The sequence below is a fragment of the Scyliorhinus torazame genome, chromosome 11 (genome assembly GCF_047496885.1).
Source record: "Scyliorhinus torazame isolate Kashiwa2021f chromosome 11, sScyTor2.1, whole genome shotgun sequence".
Taxonomy (NCBI): Eukaryota; Metazoa; Chordata; class Chondrichthyes; order Carcharhiniformes; family Scyliorhinidae; genus Scyliorhinus; species Scyliorhinus torazame.
This window is the reverse complement of record NC_092717.1, coordinates 223,188,604-223,209,263: the sequence shown is the minus strand read 5'-3', so window position 1 is coordinate 223,209,263 and position 20,660 is coordinate 223,188,604. Positions and strand designations below refer to the sequence as shown.

At 44.1% G+C, this 20,660-nt stretch overlaps 1 protein-coding gene across 4 annotated transcripts in view; it reads right to left on the bottom strand.

Moving 5' to 3' along the window:
• ankrd12 (ankyrin repeat domain 12) overlaps positions 1-20,660 on the bottom strand; it is a 257,267-nt gene that overhangs the window by 115,264 nt on the left and 121,343 nt on the right. For all 4 annotated transcript variants that reach the window (XM_072468358.1, XM_072468357.1, XM_072468360.1 and 1 more), the window contains exon 2: positions 2,544-2,695. In XM_072468358.1, the coding sequence (XP_072324459.1) occupies positions 2,544-2,630 (87 nt within the window). In that variant the 5' untranslated portion in view covers positions 2,631-2,695. The remainder of the gene's footprint in view (positions 1-2,543; positions 2,696-20,660) is intronic.

Below are 20,660 nucleotides of genomic sequence, written 5' to 3'. Positions count from 1 at the left end.
GAAACTTGAAGGATGAAATTCCGACAAATCCCCGGGGTCCGACGGCCTATGCTCTCGGGTTCTAAAAGAGATAGCTGCAGTGGTCCTGTGCTGTACTTTTCTTTGTTCTTTTGATAGTGGATACTCTAGCTATGATTTTCCAAAATTCACTACATTCAGGAATGGTCCGTGTAATATCCCGCGAGGTGCCTACGGGGTGGAAATGCTCATCTTCCCCTGCTTGGGAGGGGGGGGGGTTATCTCAATTACCTAGAGAACCCAGAGTATATAAGGCTGGCCAGTAAGACACCGACCAAAAAGGTACCTGGTAGGAGTCTTTTGGGGAGTGGAAATATACTGTAAATAAATCTTTGTTCCATTTTTACTTGGTTTGGACTCGCACATACTTATTAAACTGGCGACGAGGAGTAAACTGGGTTTTTGTCGAGCAATCTCCCAGATTTTCTGGACCCAGGTTTGGATTTCCTAGATTTGCCATGCCTCTATTTGGGTGGTTAGATGCATTTGATGCTGGTGTTAAAGACTGGAACCAATATGCTGAACGAATGCGTTATTTCTTCCGGGCCAACAATATCATGGAGTTACAGAGAATGCAAGTTAACGGTGTGTAGTGAAGGTTCACTAAATTGGTATCTGGATCAAGGGGGGCACATAGACATGTATTCCATGTCCTCCATATAGACATGTACACTATGTCCTCCATGTCCTATGTCCTACCACAGTGGTTAGCACAGTTGCTTCACAGCTCCAGGGTCCCAGGTTCACTTCCTGGCTTGGGTCACTGTCTGTGTGGTGTCTGCATGTTCTCCTCGTGTCTGCGTGGGTTTCCTCTGGGTGTTCCGGTTTCCTCCCACAGTCCAAAGATGTGCAGGTTAGGTGGGTTGGCCATGTTAAATTGCCCTACGGTCTAAAAAAAGTTGGGTGGGGTTACTGGGATAGGGTGAAAGGTGTGGGTGTAGGTAGGGTGCTCTTTCCAAGGGCCGGTGCAGACTCGATGGGCCGAATGGCATCCTTCTGCACTGTAAATTCTATGATTGTTCTACGATAAGAGATGCCAAGTAAATTAGACCTATATTCACTGGAGTTTAGAACAACGAGAGGTGTGTCACTGAATCCTACAAAATTCTAAAGGCTTTATAGGATGGACACAGAGATTGTTTCCATTGCGTTGAGGAATCTAAAACATGGGGCACAATCTCAGGGTAAAGGACTGATGCAGAGAAATTCCTTCACTCAAAGGGATGTGCATCAAAAGAATCACTACAGTGCTGAAGGAGACCATTTAGCCCATCGAGTCTGTATTGATCCTCTGAAAGAGCACTCTATCTCGGCCCACTTTCCCACTCTATTCCCGCAACCCCGTGCATTGATCATGGCCAATCCAACTAGCATACACATCTTTGAACTTTTTTGGAATCTTTGTCTCTGCCCCAGAATGTTGTGGATGCTCCATCATTGAATACATTTAAGGCTGGGAAAGGCAGAATGTTCCAGCAAATTAAGGAATATGGGGAGCCAGCAGGAAAATGGAGTTGAAACCAAAGGTCAGTCAAGGTCTCTCAGAATTTATAGTAATGGTCAGAAGATCATCTGAAATTAGCTTGATTTAATAAGAGGTGAGTTACTGGCTCCTATCATTCCTCCAGGGGCAGCTTGCCCTACAGTTCGGATCAGGTTAGGGCCTGTCTGCATAATTCAGCAATAACAATCACTCCCCAGCCCCTGGAAATGACAGTATAACACACCAGCACAAAGAATGAAGAGAATTTCAGAACAGAACTTGTTTTCTTATTTGGCAGCGTTATTCCTGCATTTTGAAAAGTAGCACACATTAAATGCATTGTTTTCCAATGTCATTTGCTCTGAAATGCACTTAGCAGGAGTGTCCTGTCATAATGATTAGAATTCTGTACATATACAGTGACTCAGAATTGGCTTCAGAACCTCAGGAAAAAATAAAAGTGTGAAATTATGTCTACGTGACTGGTGTGAAAACGACTCAAATTGTAGTATGCTGCTTTACATAATAATGTGTTCTCCCTGCAGACTTAAGAAAAACTATACCTGGTACTAAAACCATAAATGCTTCGATCCAAAAAATGTAGAATGCAGTAACATTATTATTTTGAATATTGTATCCTCAGTATGAGAGATTAGTGGTAACTAACATGGAGGACATGGAATACATGTCTATGTGACGGCAAGAATTCTCTCTTCCAGTCAAACGTTTGACTCCTGTCAGATAAAGGTCCTCAGTCCGACGAGGAAATCAATACTCAACCAAAATTCAAATAGGCAAAGCTCACAGAATCAAACAAAAACTCTTTTCTTGAATAATGGTCATTGAAAATGAGACTTCACGTTGGAGTCCCCCCCCCCCCCCCCCCCCCCCCCCCCCCCCCAAGATGGGAAATTCAAATTAATACATTCAAATTTGCACATGTTAAATACAAGTGCGCAAATCTACGGTTATAACAAACATACAAAGACAGTTATTCAAACCTACTGTTTACAAGAAGATTGTACTATAAAGCATGGTTTACCTTTCTTCCAGTCTGTTTTTCAACCATATTGCTGGTGCAATCAGAACTTTCAGTCTGTGCTGTTCTGGCAGACCCAGATTTGGGCATTTTACAGCTTTTGTTCCTTTCCCCCTCAGCTGCCTGTTTCAGGCAACAATATGATCATCCTTTATCTGAAAAATAGAACAAATAAAATGCATTTTTCTTGCTGCATTCAAAGCTTTAGAAGTGCAATTGACATTCTGTAATGGAAATTGTTTAGGATTTTTAAAATTAGTTTTCAGTATGGTGGTGATTTCATTTGTCTGACGTCAGTTAAATCTAAGAAGTCTGAATATTAACCAAGTCAACACTGGCCTGACATGGAGTGTTTATACAGTCCCTGTAGGGACAAATTATACTTCATAAACCAAGAAAGATGCAAGTCTACAGGAAATAAACCTCAGGGACTCCAAGTGCACTTAGAAGTACACCTGTTGTTTAACTAGCTAACACCAAGCAGCCGAAACAGCAGTGTGCACTAGTAGAATGTACACATCTAGGTTAACCAGGCCACCTGTATCCATTTGGCCACTGATTACAAGATTATCTGGCAACCAGTAAGAAGAATCATAGTTCCCAGAAACATGTCAACCTCTCAAGATTCAATTGAACTTCATCAGCTAGTCAATTATCATTTCTGCCCAGAGCACAGTAGGCTGGGCTGATTCAGCACTCCACAACAGGTCAATTTGGTTCAAATTTTCCTTTACCAAGCTCCAACTTGACCCTGTTTACTACATTTCCCCCTTCATGCCAAGCAGAAGAACGGTTATCATTTATACTTTTGGCCACAAATCCTCCTTAGTACTTCTCTTCAATCTCTTGCATGTTACCTAGTCTTCATAATCTTAAAGGAGGAGTCCTTTTTGGACACATCTCATTTGTCTCAAGATCTGCAACAGGATTTGATATTAAAGAGAAACAAAAATGACCAGAGCATTCCTCTCCCTTGTTGAGTGCTGTCCTGAATTACTCTGTCCAATCCAAATTTGAAGAATTTCAGAAGAATAATTCCAGATATGAGTTCTTTCTTGAGCACAAGCTATAATACTTTGATTCTCACCCTTCAGCTACTGTCCATTTCCCTTTCAAAACCACCATCTTCTTCACACAAAAAAAATCACTGTAGGTCCTAAAACATGCAGTCTGTTCTCAGATTTGTGCCCTTTCCACAGCACCAAAATGTCACTAACCAAAGTCACAAATAACATTTTCTTGATCAACACTTAAAGCAGTCCAAATGGGAAGAATATCCCAGCTGGCTTTGCTCCAGCAATTTGGCCAGGGTGTGAATATGGAGAAAATAAACAGAGACACAAGAGAAGGATGTTATGCTGAACATTTATACAACATAGGGGAGGATGAAGAAAAGATTGAGGAGAATGATTCTGGGGTTTCAGTTATGTAGAAAGATTTGAGGCACTGGGGCTGATTTCATTAGAGATGAAGAAATTAAGCAGACATTTGATGGAGATCTTCAAAATTATGAGGGTCTTGGACAGAGTGCAGAAGGAGAAACTATTCCCATTGTTGGGAGGGTTGACAACTAGGGAACACTGAGTTAAGGTGTTTGGCAAAAGAAGCGACCCCTCAATGAGCTTCTCGCCATCCATCCACATCATCATTAAGACAGCCCATGTCCAGTTCTGTAACAATACCTGCTTCCACCCTTTTCCTCAGTTATCTACTGCTGAAACCTTCGACCACGTCTTTATTTTCTTCAGACTTGGTTGAAAGATTAAAAGTATGATCAGCTTGAACTTTGTAAAGGGGACAGGTTATATTAATTGCTGGTAATACTGTACAATAGTTGCTTAAAAATAGCATAGGTTTTATACAGTGTGCATTAAAGTGCGTTTGAAACCATGTGATCCTGAATCACACTAGATGCATAAAAAACAATCCTTGTTGCGTCTGTAACTACTGGATATCTGCCAACAAACAGCACTGTGCATAATCCTCATTCTTCATCCCCTGCAACCTTGACATGGTTAAACACACCTCCAATATTCAGTTTGTTCCCCCTCAGTTTTCTGATACTAGCCAGGGGACTTGGACTAATAGATTTGCTTCCCATCCCTGCACTTGGCATCACCTTGAATCTTCAAGAAAGATCTCTCCCTGCCCCCCTCTGAACTTCATTCAAAACATGTTCACTGATGTGCACTTCTAACCTTCAGCTCCTTCACTGCCTCTATGGTGTTAAGACTGTTTTTCAATATCTAATTTTAGATAAGCCCTGAATTTAGCTAGCCAACTATTGGAAAGATCAAAATTACTGTCTTTGGCCTCCATCACAAACTCACTAATCTTGCTAATAACTCCATTCTTTTACCCAGACACACTCCTTTACCCAGACACACTCATGGGCTTAAAGAAAGTGTTTGCAAACTTGTTTTTTTCAGCCCAAGTCGAGTTTTTGTTCCCATGACCTCCACCAGAAAACCTGCCAATTGCATCTCAATACCAATGTCCCACAACTCATCTACTATCAAAATATTTAGACGTGCTTTGGTCTCCTGGCCAGCCTCCCGTTCTCCGCCAATGTCAGCTCACCAAAACCCTGCTGCCTGACTCCTATCCTGAAACAAGGGCCTCTTATTCATCAACCTTATCCTTGCTGATGTATTTTGACACTTGGTCCTTCAATACTTCAAATTAAAATTCTCATATTTGTTTCCAAAACCCTTCATGGCCTCACCCTGTCCAATTTCCTTAAACCCCCTCGAGCACTACAATCCTGCCCTCTTAAATTCATTTTCTTCTCCTCTTCCACACCTTTACTTTTAGTATTAGAATATAGTGTTTGGACATTGACAAACTTATTTACCTTAAATGCATAAAGTATATTTTGGAAAATGCTGAACAGTGACACAATGTAGACTAATTTGTTAACGTTATGATTTGACAAAACACTGATGAAAAAAGTGAACTCCTGCCATATTTATCTCCTTACTGTTGATGCACATTATAGGCATAATTGAGCTGGCAATAGGAGAATTGGCATTCTTGCAATACTACAAAAATTAATTTATACCCAGCTATTGCAGTTGTTCATATATTGATTTCAAATGCAAGATTATTGGCCAATTAGATGCAACCAAAAACAAACTGTTGACTCAAACATTTTATGTATTTAAGTGTAAAAAAGTCTCACTAGAAGAATAATATGGTAGATTATTCTTTGTTGTATCGGATCATAGAGAGAATCATTAAGGAAATGATTTTCTGTTTGACCCCAGGTCATCCCAATTATTTGACAGCAAATGAAATAGATTTGACGAGTAACAATGATGATCTTTCTCGTCACAAGTAGGCTTACATTAACACTGCAATGAAGTTACTGTGAAAAGCCCCTGATCGCCACATTCCGGCGCCTGTTCGGGTACACAGAGGGAGAATTCAGAATGTCCAAATTACCCAACAGCACGTCTTTTGGGACTTGTGGGAGGAAACTGGAGCACGCGGAGGAAACCCACGCAGACACAGGGAGAATGTGCAGACTCCGCACAGACAGTGACCCAAGTGGGGAATCGAACCTGGGACCCTGGCGCTGTGAAACAGCAGTGCTACCCAAAGTCACCATTGCAGTGAAATGCACAACCGTAAGACTCAGGAGTGAGAGCACACTGCTGAGTCTAAAGTGGACATAAACAAAACCGTAAATGTGGACTTTAAAAAGAGAATCCAAATGACAGGACAAGCTACATGGATGAACACCTATCATTGCCATAGTGTGTTAATATATGAAGTAACTGAGCAAACAATAAAGACCACCTAAAAATACACTGCAACAGACATTGAAAACAGCAAGATCTTGCTTCAAGGACTAACCAAGGTCAGTCATCCAGTTCAGTTCAGGCTTGAGAGTTTGAAGCAAATATAATTTGATAGTTTCTTAGTAAACTCCAACAAATAAAATGAGGAAAGCAATAAACTCCAGAGCAAATATGATTGCATTTATATATTGAATGTCTTTGTATGTGTAAGTGAATACATTATGACTGCAGGGATTTACTGGGCGACAAGAAGCTGAATAATTTACTGCTGAATTATACAAGGCTTTTTTTGATAAGCTTCAGCATATATGAAAACATCAGCTTTGTAAATCTGCGCCAAATAAACTCAAACAAAAAGACACCCATATTTGTATTGCTTTGGCCAAGTCCATAAGAAGTATTCCATTCAGAGCAACTAAATGTGAACTTGTCCACTTTGGCAGGAAGAATAGAAAAGCAGCATATTATCTGAATGGAGACAAGTTGCAGAATTCGAGGTGCAGAGCGGTCTGGGTATCCTGGTATATGTTGGAATGGAATCATAGAATCCCTACATTGCAGAAAGAGGCCATTCGGCCCATCGAGTTTACACTGACCCTCTGAAAGAGCACCTACCAAGGTCCACACCCCCATCCTATCCCCGTAACGCCACAACCTTTAGACACTAAGGGGCAATTTAGCATGGTCCAATCCACCTATCCTGCACATCTTTGTACTGTGGGAAGAAACCGGAGCTCCCGGAGAAACCCATGCAGACATGGGAAGAATGTGCAAACTCTACACAGACGGTCACCCAAGGCTGGAACTGGACCCAGGCTCCTGGTGCTGTGAGGCAGCAGTGCTAACCACTGTGCCACCCTAATCACAAAAAGTTAGTATGCAGGCATGGCAAGTGATCAGCAAGGCAATGAAATGTTGTTTATTGCAAGGGGAATGGAATATAAAAGCAGGGATGTTTTGCTAAAGTTGGAAAGGGTATTGGTGAGGCCACATCTAGAATAGTTTTGGTCTCCTTATTCAAGGAGGAGCTAACTGAATTAGAAGTAGTTCGGAGAACATTCACTTGATTGATTCCTGGGACAGAAGGTTATCTCATGAGGAAAGGTTGGACAGGCTGGGCCTGCATCCATTGGAGTTCAGACGAATGACAAGGTGACGGGCAGCGCGATGGCGCAGTGGTTAGCGCTGCCTCACGGCACCAAGGACCGGGTTCGATCCCAACCTCGGGTCACTGTCCGTGTGGATTTTGCACATTATTTCCGTGTCTGCATGGGTCTTGCTCCCACAACCCAAAAAGACGTGCAGAGTAGGTTAATTACCAGGCTAAATTGCCCTTAATTGGAAAAAAAAGTATTGGGTATTCCAAATTTAGAAAAAATGGTTGAGAAGTGACATTATTGAAACATACAAAGGGGCAGCATGGTAACATAGTGGTTAGCACAGTTGCTTCACAGCTCCAGGGTCCCAGGTTCGATTCCCGGCTTGGGTCACTGTCAGTGTGGAGTCTGCATGTTCTCCAGTGTGTGCGTGGGTTTCACCCAGATGCTCTGGTTTCCTCCCACAGTCCAAAGATGTGTAGGTTAGGTGGATTGGCCATTCTAAAAATTGCCCTCAAGTGTCCAATAATGTTAGACATGGTTACAGGGATAAAGGGGACAGAGTGGAGGTGTGGGGCTTAAGTAGGGTGCTCTTTCCAAGGGCCGGTGTAGACTCGATGGGCTGAATGGCCCCCTTCTGCACTGTAAATTCTATGATTCTGAGGGAACCTGCCAGAGTGGATGCTTCCCCTTGTGGGACAGACTAGAACGAAGGGACACAGTTTAAAAATAAGGCCCCTTCTATTTAAGACAAAATTGTTCAGAGTCGGCGGAACACTCTTCCCGAGACAGGCCAATGTTTTTAAGACAAAGTTGGGCAGATATTGGTTGAGAAGGAAATCAAAGGGTATGGGGGCAGTTGAGGCCACAGTCAGATCAGCTAAAACCTTATTGAATGATAGAACTGGCTCGAGGGGCCAGATGGTCTATTCCTGCATCTAACTTGTATATTTACCTGTCTTGGTGTTGTAGAATCTCCCCATAACACCAATGATTTATAAAGAGTCAGCATTACCTCACTATTTCAGCTGAACATTGGAGCCTTTAATACATGAGCAAATGCTCATAACACATGTTCCTTCCTCCATAAGAAATTACAATGACATAAAGCAAAGAAAAGTCGCAAATATTATCACCGAATCATATAACGTAAATGAAAGTCATTCTACCCAACACATCTATATCAGCTCTTTGAACGAGTCCTGTTTCTCTGTTCTTTTCCCCAGAAACCTACAGCCACCAAGTCCCCCTATCCCACCACGCAATCTATGGGGAAAAGGTGGGAGAACGGAACTAGCCAAATTACTCTTAGAGGTTTGACACAAACTTGGATGGGCCAAATTTTCATTACCCTTCCTGAAGTGTGGTGCCCAGTACTTCAGCCGTGTCTTAACTAGTGATTAAGGTTTGGAATACTTTCTTTGCTTTGATGCTCTACATCTATTCATAAAGCCCAAGATCCAATATGCTTTTTAAACCGCCTTCTCAACTTGTCCAGCGACTTTCAAAGATCGGTATATGTGAACTCCCAAGTCTCTGATCCTGGAGCCTTTCTAAAATCATACCATTTAGTTTCTATTGCCAGAGAATTCCAAAATGAGTCACTTCACATGTATGCGTGATAAATTTCATATACCATGGGCCGGTTTCTCCACCCCGCCGCACCAGAGTTCTGGTGTGGCACGCCTTCGGGATTCTCCGTTTCGCCGGCTGGCCAATGGGGTCTCCCATTTTGGGGCAGCCCCTCAGGCTGCCGGCAAAACAGAGAATCCCAACGGCGGAGAATTCAGCCCCATGTATTAATAATAATAGTAATCGTTGTCACAAGTAGGCTTCAATGAAGTTACTGTGAAAAGCCCCTAGTCGCCACATTCCGGCACTGTTCGGGGAGGCTGGTACGGAAATTGAACCCGCGCTGGCATTGTTCTGCATTACAAGCCTGCTATTTAGCCCACTGTGCTAAACCAGCCCCTTTAGTGTAATGTATTTAGTGCATGGAAGGACAGTGCCTCCTAATTCTGTGACCTTCACTGTGTGGAAGGACAGCAGGTGCATGGGAACTCCACCAAGCCAAACTCTCCATCTGGTTACTGCCGTCATGACTGGAAAATATACCTTTCCTTCATCACTGCTGGGTTAAAATCTCTCCCTAACGGTACCGTGGAAGTAAGTTCACAACATTCCCTAACATTACCGTGGAAGTAAGTTCACAACATTAACTGCAGAAGTTCAAAAAGGTGGCTCACCACCACCCTCTCAAGAGCAATTAGAAATTTGCAAGAAATGCTTGCCTTGCCAGCAACTCCCATATCCTGCGAATAAAGTCTGCCCATTTCACCAATCTATCCAAGTCCTAATGAAGCTTGCGACTATCCTCTTCACTAAATAGTCCTAATACCAAATCACCAGGCTAATTTCTTTCCTGTGCCTAGCCAATTATGACTTTTTCTGGCCTTACATCCTTTAAAACCATGGGCTTCAATTTTGCAAATAAGTCTATTATGTGACACTTCATTAAATATCTTTTGAAAGTCCAGACATACAGCATCAACCACACCAACCTCAATCTTCTTATTGTGTTTTCGAAGAACTCAATCAAATTTGCCTGTAACAAATCTGTCACGGCTATCATTTATTAATTCATGCCTTTCCAAGTGACAATTAATTCTGTGTTGAATTATGGTTCTTATGCAATATACTTAGCTTATCCCTTTCTTCTTTGAAGTTAACATTTACGGGTATAACATTTGCAATCTTCCAGCATTACTCCCATATCAAAGGAAGGTGGTTAAAGCCTCTGCTATTCCCACCCTTAATACCCTCAGCAAGCAACCCAAGTGCTGACTTTCTACTTTTATCTACTCAATTTCTTGACCCTTCTCTTACTGTAGCACTGGCAGTAACCTCCCCTTTTGTGAAGACATAAACAACATATTAATTTAGTACCTCAACACTAATTTAACTGAGCGCATGAAGTTCAATGAAGGATAGAGGCCAGGCTGTAAAGCCACAGGACTCCATACCAGGGTTATTACACTACAAACACAGGGAAGCTGTACCAACAGCATTCAGGCAGACGCAGAACTTCATTCAGACTTAGCGGTGGCTGCATGCCAATTACCTTTTCCCCTACAGCTGTGGAAGACAATTATGATCTCTGCAAAGTGGAGAGATTTGAAAGATTCAGTTCTGAAAAGTGTATTGCATCTGTGTGTTCTTGGCGTACAGATGTGGCAATGGACACATGCTTTGAAACTCAATTTTAAAATATAAATTTTACGAAGTGGAGTTAGAATAGTGATGATTATCTAAAGGTGTTAAAGATGCAGAAAATCTAGTGGAGAAGGGAGTGGACCCGGATCCTTTGGTGGTGATATTTGGGGATTCAGAGAAACCGGAGCGCATGGAGAGGAGGAAGGCCAATGTCATTGCCTTCGCCTCTGATTGCACGGCGACAAATTTTGCTGGAGTGGTGGTCGGCATCGCCATCGGGGGTAGCAGCATGGTTGGGTGACCTGTAAGCTGGTCGTCACCGGGGGGGGGGGGGGGGGGGGGGGGGGGGGGGGAGGAAAGGATTAGAGATAGCTCTTGGGCGAAAGGGACTGAAGGATATGGGGGAGGGTGGGCAGCAACAGGCGATGCATTGGATGATCAGCTACGATCATAATGAACGGCGCAGCAGCCTTAAAGGGCCAAATAGCCTCCTCCTGCTCCTATTTTATGTTCCTATAAATAGACCTTGTAAAAGTTGGAATGCAGGCAGAGTTTTAGACGGACTCATGTTTATGATGACTGGAAAAGGGGAGACAATCAGGAGGGCATTGGAAGAGTCAAGTTTGTAAATATCCAAGGCATGAATGGTTGACGGTTTCTTTCCAAACAGTCTGAGGCAGGTGCAAAAAAGAGCTCAGGGTCAAATTGGGGGCTGAGGCATACAGCCTGTGCAGTCTGAAACACTGGTTATGGAGGGGGATGGAATCACTGCCAAGGAGTGTGTGGCAAGGGTGGGGGGGGGACAATGGTGTGGGTGTTCCCAGCGTTTAAATGCAGGTAATTTCTGCTCATTTAGTATTTAATACCAGATAAGTAGTCTGACAAGAGATGGTGGAAGGGTTGAGAGAAATAGTGGACAGGTAAAGCTTGGGCTTGTCAATGCACATTTGGATCCTGATATTGCCTTTTCAGATGACGTTCTGGAGGGACAGCTTTCAGATGCAAAAATCAAAGGGCCCAAAGGGGGTGAAAGACTCTCCATAAGGAATGACTTAAAGGTGGGAAGGGAAGCCAATGCAGAATATTCACCAACTTGGACTGGATGGATAAGAAACCGGGAGAATCTTTCAGCAGTTTTGTAACGGATTTAAAATTACTAGCTCAATCCTGCAACTTTGAAAACCTCCGTGACTCCCTCCTCAGAGACCAGATAGTCAGTGGTATATCTGATGAGGGACTTAGAAAATCCTTACTTAAATGAAAAGACCTAGCCCTAGAAACAGCCATGCAAAGATGCTCTACTTATGAAAAAAGTAAAGAAGAATATGAGGAGTTTACTTACCGGGACCAAGGCCTTCACCACTAGGTCGAGCCCGTCAAAATGGTGGCCCAGGCGTCCAGAAGGCGCTCCTCTAGCGGCAATCCCCGCGCACGAACCTGGATGCAGGCCACACGCATGCGCAGTTCTCCCGAAGATTTGACACGGAAGAAAGGCCTACTGCGCATGCACGAGCGTGGAGGGACAGCGTCATGATGTGTTCTCACTGCGGACATGCCCACTTAAAAGGGCAATGTCCAGCTTCTGAAAACAATGTTTAAAGTGTGGCAAATACAATCACTTTGCCTCACAGTGCAGAGCTGCACTGCTAATGAAGACAACTAGACAGAAACACATGAACTTCAATGTAAAAAGCATAGATTCAACGGAGCACAAAAAACCCAATGATGAGTATTCCTCGGACGAGGACAACCTCGCTTGCGACAACTCGCTTGTTGTGGACACGATCGAGACAATCGAGGAACATGACGCAACAATCGCCAAGCCTCACCCGGTCACCAGCATTGATTCCAGCAGTGAGTGGACTGCGACTGTGCAAGTCAATGACTTTCCATTAGTCTTCAAGCTTGACACTGGGGCCTCAGTTAATCTCCTCACTAGCAAGGATCTCCATTCGATTCCAGGAGACCATGAAATAATATCCGCTGCATGTCGGCTGAAGGACTACAACGGCAATCAGATCGCCTCAAAGGGATCGTGCCATCTCCGGGTGGACAGCAAGATGATACGCAAGCAGCTACGATTCGAGATTGCAGATGACAACAAATCATCACTGTTAGGCGCTCAGGCCTGCAAAGACCTGCGGCTGGTGCAACGCATTTACATGCACACCCAGGATCCATCAAGCCTGGAAGCTAAAATTCACAGCATGCTACAAGAATACCCTGACGTACTCAAAGGCATGGGCACCTTACTCTGCCAGTACAAAATCATGCTGAAGACAGACACCAAACCAGTCATTCACTCGCCCAGGATGGTTCCAACTCCACTGTGGGAGAAGTTGAAAGCGGAACTCAATAGACTGCAGTCACAAGGCGTCATATCGCGAGTCACAGCCGACTGACTGGGTTAGCTCCATTGTCTGTGTTAAGAAACCTTCTGGAGATCTTTGCATATGCATAGACCCGAAGGATCTGAACCAGAACATTAGCCGGGAACACTACCCCATCCCCAAGAGTGAAGAGATCACGTCTGAGATGGCGAATGTTTATATCTTCACCAAGCTCGACACCTCGCAGGGGTTTTGACAGATACAGCTCGATGATTCGAGCAGATTACTGTGCACGTTCAACACGCCATTTGGACGTTTCTGCTTCAATCGCATGCCCTTTGGCATTATCTCTGCGTCAGAGATTTTCCACAGGATAATGGAGCAAATGACTGAGGGCATCGAGGGTGTCAGAGTCTATGTGGATGACATCATCGTATGGTCCACCACTGAAGAAGAACACCTCTGTCGTCTGAAGGTGTTTCAGAGGATTCATAAATATGGTTTGAAACTGAACCAGGCAAAATGCACATTTGCGAAGGAGTCTGTAACCTTTTGTGGTGATACCATATCATCTCAGAGTGTCAGCCCTGATGAGGCGAAAATCGCTGCAATCGGGACCATGAAGACGCCACATGACAAGAAGGCGGTGCTAAGATTTCTGGGCTTCGTCAACTTCCTCGGCAGGTTCATCCCAAACCTGTCCGCACGGACGGCAGCTTTACGCAATCTCCTACGAAATACGACTGCGTTTGAGTGGACACAATGTCACCAAAAGGAATGGGTGGATCTAAAACAGCAACTAATGAGGGCACCAACCCTTGCTTTCTTTGATGCAACCAGACCCACCAAGATCTCCACTGACGCCAGCCAGGACGGGATTGGCGCCGTTCTCCTCCAACAGGACGACCAGTCTGACTGGGTCCCGGTGGCATATACGTCCAGGGTCATGACCCCAAACTGGGTGCAGATACGCACAGATCGAAAAAGAATGTCTTGGACTCCTCACTGGAATTCTGAAGTTCCATGACTATGTTTACGGCCTGCCCACGTTAATAGTGGAAACCGACCACAGACCGTTGGTCCACATCATAGACAAGGATCTAAATGACATGACACCTCGTCTGCAGCGCATCATGATGAAGCTGTGAAGGTACGATTTTGCCTTAATATACACCCCAGGGCGGGACCTTGCCATTGCTGACGCACTGTCCCGATCCATTGGCACTGACAACGCACCGTCAGCCCCTATCAGAGAAATCGAGGCCCAAACACAGTTATGCATGAAGAATTTGCCTGCTTCGGATGAGAAGCTTTGCCTAATCCAACAAGAGATGCAGAAAGATGCAACCTTACCGAGGGTGCTGCACCTACTCCAGCACGGTTGGACGAGGGGACAATGTCCACAATTTCAGAATGTCAAGCCAGAACTGATTGAAGTCGACCTGCTGCTACGCAATGTGCAGATTGTGATTCCGGCCACACTCCGCATCGAGATGCTACGTAAGATTGATGAAGGCCAACTAGGCATTGAGAAATGCAAAAGGCGAGCACGACAGGCTGTGTACTGGCCCGGCATGAATCAAGACATAACGGACATGGTCATGACATGTGACACCTGTCAAAGACATCAACACACACAGTGTAAAGAACCACTGCAGCAACATGAACTCACAATGGCGCCGTGGACAAAAGTGGGCATTGATCTATTTCATGCCACAGGATGTGATTACGTCTTGATCATGGACTATTACTCAAACTATCCGGAGGTAATGAAACTTCATGATCTCACGTCGTCATCTGTCATCAAGGCGTGCCAGGAGACATTGCGCGACATGGAATCCCGCGTGAGGTAATGTCAGATAATGGTCCCTGCTTCGCGAGCTGGGAGTGGAAAGAGTTCTCAGACCGATACAGCTTTCGGCGTGTAACGTCCAGTCCGCGCTACCCACAGTCAAATGGGAAAGTGGAAAAGGGTGTCCACATCGTTAAACGGCTTATTAGCAAGGCAACAGATTCACGCTCGGACATCAACCTAGCACTGTTATCCTACCGAGCAACCCCATTGAGCTCAGGACTGTCGCCAGCGCAGATGCTCTTTGGCAGGAACACCCGGACAACCCTACCGGCGATTCAATTCCGAAACCCCGATAATGCTCTGGTACTCGAAAAATGCGGGTACTACGGTCCAAGCAACAACAATACTACGATCAACATGTGATCCCACTCAAGCCACTGAACATGGGGGACATCGTCAGGATCAGCGAACTAGAAGACGGATGGTCTGAGCCAGCCACGGTGATCAGGCAGGAGGCACCGCGGTCCTACATTGTCAAGTTGTCGGTAGGAGTACTCTTTCGCCGCAACCGCCGGGATCTGTTAATGCTTCGGCCTACGACGCCGGTGTTCCCCACACTGGACTTGACCAAGTCCATTAGTTCACAGGACGTTCCTAGCCAGACAACACCAGACAGTACTCTTGATGACATCAAACCGTCACCCCCACCTCCACCGTTACGACGCTCCAGCAGAAGCCGTAAGGCACCCGACCGGCTGGATTTGTAATAACACTTCAACACACCCACAAGACGAATATGAACATTTCTTATGATGGACTCATAATACTGTTAATTGTTTCTGTATAACTTTATCGTTTTCGCAGTGTGCAGATTTGCTTATTCTCACCACTTGTTCTGTACCGTTTTCTTGCATCAGTTTAGGAAACATATCAACTCAAAAGGAGGGGGGGTGCGGTGTAGTGATCTGTACATACATCTGCACATACACCAGATGTAACAGTCACAGCACCACTAGAGGGCAGCATCAGAGACAGGTATAAAGGGTCGAGCCCAAGGTAGGATCTGCCTCTTTGAGAAGCACAGAGCTAGGGAGCAGCAGCACAGAGAGACAGCTCAGCATAGGCAGTTTACTTTAGTTTCACTGATCATACCTCTTGACTGTTTTACATCTAGTTGAGCTCTGGAAACAGAACAAACCCTTTGAATAAAGAGCTTGTTAACTGTAAAAGTCTTCAGACTTCATTCAGACTTAGAGAATAACATATCGCTGGCACGGATAGCATTTGTTGGCCATCCCCAATTCTTGAATTCAGTGGGTAAATAAGAGTCAACCATGTTGCTGTGGGTCTGCAATTAAATGTAAGTCTAATCTCGTAAGATGGCTGAATTCCCTCCCTAAGGGGCATTAGTGAATCAGATACATTTTTACAACAATCGAGGATAGCCTCATGGTCATCTTACTGAGGACAGCATTCAATTCCAAATATATTTATTGAATTTAAATTCCTCCAGCTGCCATGGTGAGATTTGAACCCATGCTCCCAGAGGATTAGTTTGGGCCTCTGGATTGCTAGTTCAGTGACATTACCACAATGCCACCATCTCCCCCCAAGGACGAGCGACAGCACGTTCCAAGGACGTTTGACAAGAAAGGGAATTTCCTATGTAGAAATATCCCAGTGAAAACTAGATATTTAGTACAAGCAACTTGTTACATTCAAGGGGGATGAAATGTCCGCTTGGCTCAGTGACATTCTCTCTTCTTTGAGTCAGAGGAATATAGATATAGATTAGCGCCCCACTCTAGGGCTTGAACATATAATATAGATCAATGCTTCACTGCAGAACACAATGTCTGAAGTTCATCTTTGATACTAAACTGAGGCCCCGTTTGCATATTCGGGTGGCCTAAGGTTGCTTGGCACTTTTTCCTGGTGTCATCGTCAATATTCACCCATAAATCAACACAACCAACTCAATCACGTTACTGCTCTTCACTGTTGTCAAACTGATTGTTACCTTTTCCTGCAAAACAGTAACTACAGCTCAAAAGTAATTCAGGGGTTCCTGAATCTACATTGGTAGTAGGGAATATTGGCATAGAAAGGATTTTAACTCATGATAAACAGATAGTGATCTCAGTGGGGAAGCGCACATATCTGGATGAATATCAGGTGAAAACAGGATTAGCCGAGCTGTAATTCTCCCAAGTCAGAAAGCTTGCACAGACTCATTGCTTATGTTCTTGAACAGAGACAACACCATTGGTTGAGGTATTACAGGGTCATCATTGCTGTGGAACCATATCTCAGAAAGTAGTTGAAATGTTCAGTATTGTAGGAATAGAGTGTTAAGTAGAAAGAAGCCTTCAAGAAACACAAGGAAAAAAAAGGAGGGACACAAGGATAATTTGGGCACTGCAGCAGAGAATTGCAAATATGAACTACCTGTGATTTTCCCCCACCCCCAACCCACTCATTTTATTTCTTTGAGATGAACTTAAATTTGTGCCCGATTGTTACAGTCCCACCAACTACTGGAAACAATCTATATCTTTATGATAATTTTTCACAATCTTGAAGACCCGTTTGGTCATGCCTGCCGTTGTAGTGAAAAAGCAGGTTATTGATGTGTAAACTTTACTCAAACATCCTTCAGTTAAACCTTTAAACTGACAAAATATTTTTGTATGTTATTGATTTTAGAATCAAGTGATCCAGAGCTCTGCTTTACAAAAATTACATTGATTAAAAGCTGATGTAAATATATTGATGCTGCGCCACATTGACAATGGAATACAACTTCATTTGAATAGTCGAAAACTGTTAAGCACTACATTCCTATTTTGCTGTCTGATGCTGCTGAATTAAATTTTCTTCATATAATCAGGAATAGATCCTCACCTCAGCAACTTTAATCAGTTCCATGGTGCCATGACGACTTGGTTAGCAAGTAACATTAGCACCAAGCAAATGGCAGGCAATGAACATCTCCAGCAAGAAAATGTCCATTCGCCCCCCTCCTCCTGCCCTTCAATGGCACGGTCACTGTCAAGGAAGCCTATTTGGGTCAGCCTGATCAATGCAGAGACGACAAGGAGAATAAATGTTAGATAATCTGAAATAAGTGGCTCACCTTCAGATCCTCTAGCGCCTCTCCACTATTTACAAAACTCAAATCATGAATGTCATGGAACTCAGCACTCGCTGAGGTCAAGTGCAGCTGGAACAACATTCAAGATGCTCAACAACATCTAGGGCAGAGCAGTCCATCTGATTGATGCTCCTGCTATTGGAATCAATATCAAACACCATTATACTATTGCTGCAGTATGCACTATCTGCAAAATGCACTGCAGCAACTCACCAAGGTTATTTTGACAAAGCTTCCAGTTCTGTAGCTTCGCCACTGAGAAGGACAAAATCAGCAAAATTTCAGGAATACCATTAATTTCTAGTTCCTCCAAGTACCTTTAGCATAGCAACATGTAGTTAGTTATATGTGCCTTTAACAAAGTAAAACATCATAAGGCACTTCACAGGGGTAAACAGAATTTGACACTTAGCCACATCATGAAAATGTTAAACTTGGCATGCAGGTAGTTTAAAAAAGCCTCTTAAAGGAAGCAAGAAGTGAAGAATGGAGGCAGGTTTAGGTAGGAAATTCCAGAGTTTAGGGCCTCGGCAGCTGGAGGGACAGCTGCCAAAGCTAGAGTAATAAAAACTGGGGATGCACAAGAGCCCAGAATTGCAGGAGCAGAGCTGGAGAAGGCTAGAGATGGGGAGGGATGAGGCCCTGGAAGGCTTTGAAAACAAGGATGAAAACTTTTATATCTAAAAATAGGCATTGCTGGACTAGGAGCCAATGTGGGTCAGAACACGGAAGTGTGATGGGTCACCAGAGCCTGGAAACTGAAGTGAGGTGCATGCAGTTTGCTCACAACATTGACTCTGAGAGTTGTGCACTCCCTCTGCTTACAAAGTGTAAATATTCTATAACTCATTATGTGTGGGCTGTGACTTGTGGTGTTCCACAGGGACCAGTGCTGGGACCTTTGCTGTTTGTAGTATATACAAATGATTTGGAGGAAAATGTAACTGGTCTGATTGGTAAGTTTACGGACAACAAAGGTTGATGGAATTGCAGATAGCGATGAGGGCTGTCAGAGGATACAGCAGGACATAGATCGGTTAGAGACTTGGGCGGAGAGATGGAGTTTAATCCGGACAAATGTGAGGTAATGCATTTTGGAAGGTCTAAAGAGATGGAAATGCAGTAAATGGCAGAATCCTTAAGAGCATTGACAGGCAGAGAGATCTGGGTATACATGTCCACAGGTCACTGAAAGTGACAAAGTGGGTGGAGAAGGTAGTCAAGAAGGCATACGGCATGCTTACCTTTTATCGGCTGGGGCATTGAGTATAAAATTTGGCAAGTCATGCTGCAGTGTATAGAACCTTAGTTAGGCCACACTTGCAATATAGTGTTCAATACTGGTCATCACACTACCAAAAGGATGTTGAGGCTTTGGAGAGGGTACAGAAGAGGTTTACCAGGATGTTGCCTGGTATGGAGGGCATTAGCTATGAGGAGCGGTTGAATAAACTCGGTTTGTTCTCACTTGAACGACGGAGGTTGAGGGGCGACCTGATAGAAGTCTACAAAATTATGAAGGGCATGGACAGAGTGGATAGTCAGGACCTTTTTCCCAGGATGAAAGAGTAAAACACTAGGGGACATAGGTACAAGGGGCAAAGTTTAGAGGAGATGTGCGAGAGAAGTTGTTTTTTTGCACAGAGTATTGAGTGACTTCGACCTGCTGCCGGAGGAGGTGGAAGCAGCTACGATAGTGACATTTAAGGGGCGTCTTGACAAATACATCAATAGCATGGGAATAGAGGGATACGGGCCCCAGAAGTGTAAAAGGTTTTAGGTTTGTAGCCACCTGGGTTGGCCACTTCCCGACTTAAAATGGAGGTCCGCAAAGAATGCAGGGAAATTCAGTCAAGCCAGGAAAAACTAGCAGGTGCAAAGTTTCCTGTGTATTAGAACTTGCAGAAACCCAGACAGCACTGAAACTGGCAACCATCCGCATATTAATGAGCGATCGGAACGTAGTCCAATCACTTGGAACCAGATACGGGGTCCGCCCCTGAACGGCGTGAAGCCCCTGGGGACTATAAAGTAGAGTCCCCAAGTTCAATTCGTCCTTCTTGGCAGGGTCACTCAGCAGCTCGAAACAACCCTCGACAGTGACCTGCCTAGCTGCCGCATCAACCAAGTAAGTCTCCAGTCAACGCACGCTACGAGATAGGCGCTCCGAGCTACCAGTCCATACCAGCTTTGAATCCTGCAGACTCAGAATCGAACGAAAGGCCATTTGTTCCCCTGGCATGGTGGGCCAGTTCCAAAGTTAAGTATAGGCCTTTTAGTGTTAGAGATAGTCTAGTAAGTAGAGTTTTATGCATGAGTAGTGATTGACTGTGTATTCTAAATGTGTTTTGATTTGAATCTTACTAATTGGCGTATTGAGTTATTGATCAGCACTTGAACTTGAACCTCGTGGCGGTATCATAAAAATACCTGGCGACTCAAGAGCAAAGGTTATAGAAACAGAGCAAATTAAGTAAAGACACAACGAGCAACAAATTAAGAGCCAACCAAAGTTAGCAACATTTACTGGCGACATTCTGACGGGACCAGATTTAGAAGTGGCCTAACCACTCCGGGAGAACCCAAAATTTGAATTGAGAATCCAATTGGGAACAGAAAAACCACAAATGTTCAAGCAGTTCTGATCAATTCTCATAATTCGGAAGCGTGTTAATGCACGCGTAACTAACAGGGCTACAAGGTAAAACTGATAGATTTTTGTTGCGAG